Here is a 7,839-nt window from a genome sequence, read left to right on the forward strand (position 1 = left end):
ATTAATGATTCGGACGGTCTAGACGGTAAATAAAAAAACAGAAACGACAAAAAAATAAACAATGGAACTGGTTTTTGTTGTTATTTTGTCGTCCATGAAATAAAAGGGGCTCGTTCCAAGCAGAACAACAACAACAGACAAACACACTTAATAAACAACGAATATCGACTAGAAGACAATTAAAGGAAAATAAATTATCGTTTAAGTTTAACAAAATAATAACCCCCCTTGGCGATAAGACGATTAGCTTTTAAGTTTGCTTCAAGCTACAAATTTTAAACAAAAAATGCTAACCTCCCTTTTCCGTCTTTTCCCATTTCAGAATCCCCAACAACCAACGAAGATAATATCGACAATCTAGTTTACAACGATACCGATTTAGAAGAGTACGACGACGAAATGACTGAAGGTAAAAATATACCCACCACCCCAGGGTCCAGTGCCGAGGTACCCTTTCGCCGTATGGGTGAATTTCGCAAAACCTCACTGAGCATCAATCGTTTGGTTGGTGTTATCGATGAGGGCACCAATGTTGTCAGTTTCTCCATTTATACCACTCCCGATTTCAAAGAAATTGCTGCTCATCGCATCGAGAAGCAAATGATTAGCGTTAAAGATGGTTGGTTCGAACAGGATCCTGTGGCCATTATCAATAATATTTATCGTTGTGCCGAGGTGGCGGTTAGTATGCTACCCTCTTTGGGCTATCGCAAAGAGGATATTTACACAATTGGTATAACAAATCAGCGAGAGACTACTGTGGTGTGGGATAGTGTAACGGGGAAACCACTCTACAATGCCATCGTTTGGAATGATATTCGCACCACCAGCACCGTGGATCAAATATTGGCTAAAATTCCCGAACAAAATAAAAATCATTTTAAAAATATTGTCGGTTTACCGGTGTCGCCATATTTTTCCGCTTTGAAAATTCGCTGGCTAAAGGATAATGTACCGGCGGTGAGGAAGGCGTGTCGTGAGAAGCGTTGCAAAGCCGGAACAATTGATAGTTGGATTGTGTGGAATTTGACAAAAGGTAAGATTGGAATAAACAAATGTATTAATAGACAATTTATTATTTTTAGGAAACCACTGGAGGGCCTTTTGAGAATTGAAGGATCTCTTAAGAAGACATTCAAAAAGTACAATATTCAAGCAAACAATTCTAGAGACCCTCTGCGGGTCTACAATCGATTTGTCTATACTTCGAAAAAAATTATGGAGGTCTTCTACAGTTAGAAGCCTTTGTGTATGACATCGTATATATCTGGTAGTCCAAGTAGTCTGTATTTATGTTTCGAAGGCTTTCTATAGAAAGGCTTCTGAATGTAGGCGATTCTTAAGGTTTTAGGATACATTGAAGGTTGAGAAGACCACCCAGAGGGATTATTCGGTGTATACTGAAGGCTTTCTAGATCAAAATTAATTACTCCAGGCCTTTTTCTGAGTGTGAAAGACCTAAAGAATCACAGAATCTCTTCAGTTTTCTCACACTCATAAAAAGACCCCGAATATCTAATTTCACCTCGAAAGCCTCCACTATACACATAATGATCCCTATTGATGATCTTCTAAACCTTCAAGGTCTCCCAGAGGGGTCATTCGGTGTATAGTGAAGGTTGTCTAGGTCAAAATTAGTTATTCGAGGAGTTTTTATGAGTGTTAAGAACTTAAAGAGTCTCCGAGTTTCTTCAGTTCTTTCACACTCATAAAAAGGCCTCGAGTACCTAATTTTGACATCGAAAGCCTTCAGTATGCACAGAATGATTCTTCCCGGTGGACTTTTAAACCTTGACGGTTTCCTAAAATCTTTTATGGAATGGCCGACATTCAAAGGCTTTCTATAGACTCCAGGATACCTTGTGAATGTCTTCTATACTTTGAGGACTTTCTTCCATAGGAAGACTTGGAGAATCTGACTCCTTTAGAGAATATTCTGAGCCTTGAAATTCTCCTTAGAAGACGTTATATTCCATGAAACTCTTCTAGGTACCTTCAAAACTCTGGAGGTATTCAAAGAGGAGTTCTATATTCAAAAACACCCTCTTTATACATCTCCCATACTCAGAAGTCTATACTTTGATACTCTTCAAGTCTTCTAAGCATACATTAAGAACTTGAGAGTTTCAAAACTTCAAAAAATTGTTCTGGAAGGATGTCTCCGAAGACCGCCCAGAGTTCTACTGTGCTCGGGAGATCTTTAGACAGTAATCAATTCTCAAAATTTCTACTAAGAGGACCTTCTAAGGCCATAACTTTTTGCAGTTAAGTTCTACCACCCTCAGAAGATCTGTTAAAGGCTTCTATATTCGGAGCTCTCCAAAATCTTCTTGACTGGAAAATCTTCCGGACGGCTTTTGCAATTAAAAATCCGGGCCTCCGGTACTCCAAATTCTTTCTAGATATAGAAGGCCAGCAGACGATTTTTCCTCCCTGAGGCTTTCTCTATATCAAAGGCCTTCTATTCGTCTACTATGACCAGATAACCTTCCTGGTGTTATCTAGGCCTTCCTTATCTTCCAGAAGCCTTCTATCTAAAGATCTCTTTATGTGTATAGTCCCTAAAAAGCGATAATAGAAGACATATTAAAAGTACGTACGAATCCTTGCGGGGGTCTTTCACCTTCAGATTACCGTCAATATATTTTATAAACTCGTAATACCCTCCAGTATACCCAATGCTAAGAAAATCTCCCTAAGGTATTGTTATGGAGTTCTGCAGTATTTTTTGAAGATCTTTCAGAGGCTTTCTGTTATCTTCTATATCCAGAAATCCTTGCTGAGGATATCTGTGTTAAGAAGAAGAACACATTTCTTAGTTCTTACTGAAATCTTGTGAGTATGGATAAGTCTTCTGTCCACAGAAGACCTCAGGCAGAATTTATAATAACAGAAGGCCACATGAAGAGAGTAAAAGGTCGCCATATGGCTTTATGAAGCTGGATTGCCTTCTTCGAGTAGAAGTTCAGCAGAAGATTTTTTCCTCACTGAGGTTTTCTCTACATCAAATGCCTTCTATTCGTCTGCTATGACCAGAAAACCTCCCGAGGTTATCTAGGCCCGGAAAACCTTCTAGAAGCCTTCTATCTACAGATCTCTTCCTGTGTATAGTCCCTAAAAAGAGATCATAGAAGACCTATTTAAAGTACGTCCTTCCTTTTCTTCCAGACTCTACTTCATAGGTTTTCTATGGGTCTATTATGCTTAGAAAACCTTCCCGAGGTTATCTAGGCTCAGAAAACCTTATAGCAGTCTTCTATCTTCAGATCTTCCTGTATATATCCCTGAAAATGACCCCAAAATACCTTTTTACAGCACGTCCTTCTATTTATATAAAATTTTCTAAATTTGCTTTATACTAAAACTCCAAATTAATATACTCTCTCTCTATTCTAGGTTCTCTGCACATAACCGATGTAACAAATGCCTCCCGAACACTCCTTATGAACATTGAAAGCCTTGAATGGGACCCCCTAATGTTGAAGACATTTTCTATACATCAGGAAATGCTACCAGAAATTCGTAGCTGTTCCGAAATCTATGGCAAAGTATGTGATGAACGTTCGGTATTGAATGGTATGCCCATAAGTGGGATACTCGGTAATCAACAAGCCTCGCTGCTAGGACAAATGTGCATTAAACCGGGACAAACAAAGAACACCTATCGTTCAGGATGTTTCTTGCTATGTAATACCGGTTCAACTCCGGTAATCTCCTCACGAGGTTTACTAACCACCGTTGCCTACAAACTTGGACCCAATTCCACACCCATCTATGCTCTAGAAGGTGCTGTGGCCGTCGCGGGTCATGCCTTGGAATGGTTACAAAATAAGGTGCGCATTATGCCAAATGCTACCGATGCTGAGAAATATGCCGAATCGGTACAGACCACCGGTGATGTGTATTTTGTGCCAGCCTTTACGGGACTCTATGCACCATATTGGCGCAAGGATGCTCGTGGTATGATAATTGGCCTAACACAATTCTCCACCAAACATCATGTGGTGAGGGCAGCTCTGGAAGCTATTTGTTTTCAGTCGCGTGACATTTTGGAGTGCATGTACAAAGAAGGTGGTTTCAAATTCAATAAACTGCATGCCGATGGCGCTTTGTCATCGAATAATTTGCTAATGCAACTGCAGGCCGATACAGCTGGTGTGCCGGTATTCCGTTCCCAACTACTCGACTCAACAGCCTTTGGGGCGGCGATGTGTGCTGCCCAAGCCGAAGGTGTTGAACTGTGTAAATTTGATCCCGAGAAGAGGCATTATGATAATATTTATTATGATACCTTTTTACCCACCAGTACCGAAGAGGAGCGCAAACATCGTTATGGTAAATGGAAAAAGGCGGTGGAACGTAGTTTCGATTGGGTTGATCGTGGCCAATCGAAAACTATGACCGAAGAACGTTATCGTATGCTGTCATCAGTACCTGGTAGTTTATTCATCATTACGACATTTGCAATGTTGGCTCATTCTCTAAGAAATGTTAGGGCGTAGGTCTCTCAGAGAGATTATGTAAGATATTATATGACTTCCAGTGAAAGACAATCGTATTTATGAAGAGAAACACATAGAAAAATATAACTAGAAGTGCTCTGGAAATATTTGGTTGTGTTTGGGTTACATTGTTGTTGGTAATAAAAACTAGAGATACTTGGAGCTACGGAAGTTAGAAGTAGACCTGATGTAGCTATATTAATAGGATGTTGAGAGTCCTCAGAAAGAATTAGTTGAATATTTTAGTTAAAAAGTGGACCTAACTATGTACTTTGTTATATAACTATGTTTGAGGTTCTATAGAAGGAACGGTGCCTGTATACATATAGATTTTTTTATAAAAAGAACATATGTGTTCTATTTGTTTTTGTCCTCAGAAAATCATTTATTGACATTGTGCTACGAATATGTTCAGACTTCCTTCCAGATATCTAAATATAACAGAAGTCTTTTTTATAAAGAGGTCCTTACCTTATCTTCTCAAATTGCAGGTCTTTCGTCCTTAGAATGTTTTGAAAAGAAAATAATCTATCCTGGGAAGGCCTTTTATAGACATTGTGTTCCGAATATGTTCAGACCACCTTTCAAATATCTTTGATAAAATATAACAGATGTTTTTTATAAAGAGGTCCTTTGACAGTTTTTACGTATGTAGAATTTATTCTATATTCTGAAGATCTCTTGTATGTTGAGAGACGTTTTCTATTATTAAAAGATCTTCCAAAGGTCCTCTCTTCTCAAATTACACAACTTTTGTTCTCAGAATAACTTCGAAAGTTCATTATTCTGCATATAACTTATGCTCAGTAGATCCTAGAACGCATCTATAAAACCTTACAGAACATTTTGAGGGATTAATAAAGATTAAAGTCCGCTGAAAGTTCATATTTGAGTATAGGTGGTATCTAGGTCTTTTTGCCATAAAATACCTTCTTACAGAGGTCAGGATAGATTTTAACTTTCTATGCCCAGTAGATCCTAAAAAGCTTCTATGAAGCGATTATGCTTTATATATGATTATATGATCAGATCTTTGAGAAAATCTTTGTATTCATATTCTATGCTATCTATAATCCGAACCTTACAGCAAATGTTGAGAGATTTATAAAAAATTAAGGCCTCTGAAAGTTCATATTGGAGGTTTAGTTTTTTTTTTTTTGCCATAAAATACCTTTTTACAGAGGTCAGGATCAGGCCTTGGTTTATCGAGGTCTTAGAGTATAAAAGACCTCCTTTCCAGTCCAAGTGTCTGTAACTTATTCAATTCAGGTCCATGTTTTGATATCGATCCAACTACTAGGGGTCGATATCAAAACTTCCTCCAACTTTTAAGTACTTCAAAGACTTTCCAACCTATGTGGTTGTATTTTGACATTTTGGGTTTATCAGAGGTTAAAAATATCCACTTTCATTTTGGGTTTATCAGAGGATAAAAAATATTTTCCGACAACACCTATTTGAGATATATTAAAGGTCTCTGTTGCATTTTGTAAACAAAAAGTCTGTAATTTGGCATTTCGAGTTCTTAGAGAAAAGCTTTTTTAATATCCCTGCCCCAAATTTGCATTATAGTTCCATGTTTTTGACATAATCCAAAATTTACAGTAAGCCTAGACGTATTATCGACCATAATGTTTTCTAATTTGCCATTTCGGATTCCCAAAGGTCAAAGGACCACCTGACAGGAAATTTTCTATACACTCCCCATATAACTGTTTCGCCCATTCTTCGTTAGTTTGAAGGACCAAGGCACGGAAAGAAAATTGCCAACACCACACTTCCCTTTTCCAGAGCACAAATTCCAAAACGATTTTATAGAATAAAAAAACAATAATCAGCAGCTAAAAATAATTCTGAAATAAGTAGAACTACCAAATTTATACATCAACGCAGAGTTCACATGAGTGAGTCCACTGGGATTAAAAATTATTTATTAGGGAAAAACACATTTCTAGATCCTCAGAAGATTGTTTATCAAGTAATGATCTTTTCACAAGTTGTGAATGTCAAAATCCAATTGGAAATTTTGAATATCAAAAGGACTTCGTGAGGATATTATTTTAATTGTCTTTTTTTCTTGATATTCATATGGAATCCTTTGAGGGTTTTAATTGAGCTGTTTTGTTTAAGATTTTATTTGAAGTTTTTTAATCTTAAAAATCATGTGCACAATTGTGTTGTAATATTTTCTTAAAAAAGGAAAACAAATCTTAACGAAAATTAATTATTGTACTTATAAAGTATTTCCTTTAATTTTATGCTTTAAAACAAAATTGAAAAAATATTATAAGTATATATTTAAAAATTGTTAATAATATTTTGCATACTTTTATAAAAGTTGAACATTTATGTATCTAAAAAATGTACAAAAAGTTTATGTCTTATTATCTACTGAGTTTATATTTCAATATTCCCACCCATATTTAACAACAATTTCTATTTGTTGAAATTTTCCCCATTTCTATTATTTTATTGATTTCTATTTTAATTTTATCTTGTTGCATATTTTGTTTATTACCATTAACTACCATTATAAAATAATTTATATACAGAGCCATATATGTGATAAAAATTTCTAACCTCCCCCCTTCCCTTTCTTTTTATTATTATTACATAATATTTGTATACTACTTACTTTGTGTTAAGAACCGAAAAAAAAGAAACAAATTGTACATGAAATTAAATTTATAGTCTTTAAAGAATTATGCCAACGACTTAAAAAAAAAACAACAACAACTGTTACTTAATATTCAATTATAATGTTTAATATAAAAAATCATTATTATTTGATTTTGTAAATATTAGTTATTTATATATATAAAATATGTTTTTAGTTTAAGAAAAAAATCCAATTATTGGTATGTTAATTGAAATAATAAAAAAGCTTTAAATTTCAAAAAAAAATCTGTAAACCTCTTCTCCTCAAACTTAACCGTTGTAGTCTTTTTCTATAGTGGGTCATTCTTTAAAGTAAACCTTCATTTTCTTTTCAACTAAAAATAAATATTCAACATTATTCGATAACCATTCATCTTATCAATGAAGGCAATTTTTCTTCTTCTTCTTTTTCATAAAACATATGCAATTAATATATATTTTAAATAATCTTTATTTGTATATTACCGCCTTTAAGGTTCTACCAACAACTCAACAATTGTACCGATAATGTTTTTATCAGGTTGGCATAACCCAGAACACACCTTTATGTATTCCATGGTGGCAATGGAGTGATGATAAGTTTTGCGATATTCTATTTAAACTCATAAATGCAATACAATTTTCGCATGTCTTATTTGGAAATAATTGCTGTAAAGCAATGAAACATAATCAAACAACA

The 7,839-nt window shown here is 35.3% G+C and overlaps 1 protein-coding gene across 1 annotated transcript; it reads left to right on the top strand.

Moving 5' to 3' along the window:
- The first annotated feature begins 351 nt into the window (after positions 1 to 351).
- On the top strand, positions 352 to 4,502 carry LOC133332686 (glycerol kinase). The gene is made up of 2 exons (XM_061541064.1): positions 352 to 1,036; positions 3,397 to 4,502. The coding sequence occupies exons 1-2, from the start codon at positions 400 to 402 to the stop codon at positions 4,500 to 4,502; spliced, it is 1,743 nt and encodes a 580-aa protein (XP_061397048.1). The 5' UTR covers positions 352 to 399.
- The last annotated feature ends 3,337 nt before the right edge of the window (positions 4,503 to 7,839 follow it).

The sequence above is a fragment of the Musca vetustissima genome, unplaced genomic scaffold (genome assembly GCF_032173495.1).
Source record: "Musca vetustissima isolate MV318-11 ecotype Yass unplaced genomic scaffold, APGP_CSIRO_Mvet_v1 utg4602, whole genome shotgun sequence".
Taxonomy (NCBI): Eukaryota; Metazoa; Arthropoda; class Insecta; order Diptera; family Muscidae; genus Musca; species Musca vetustissima.

Bases quoted from the DNA above. Each gene is read 5' to 3' on its own strand.
- LOC133332686 (XM_061541064.1), top strand. From the start codon at position 400: ATGACTGAAGGTAAAAATATACCCACCACCCCAGGGTCCAGTGCCGAG. The intron at 1,037-3,396 runs GTAAGATTGGAA...TCTCTATTCTAG, and splicing joins TGTGTGGAATTTGACAAAAG to GTTCTCTGCACATAACCGAT.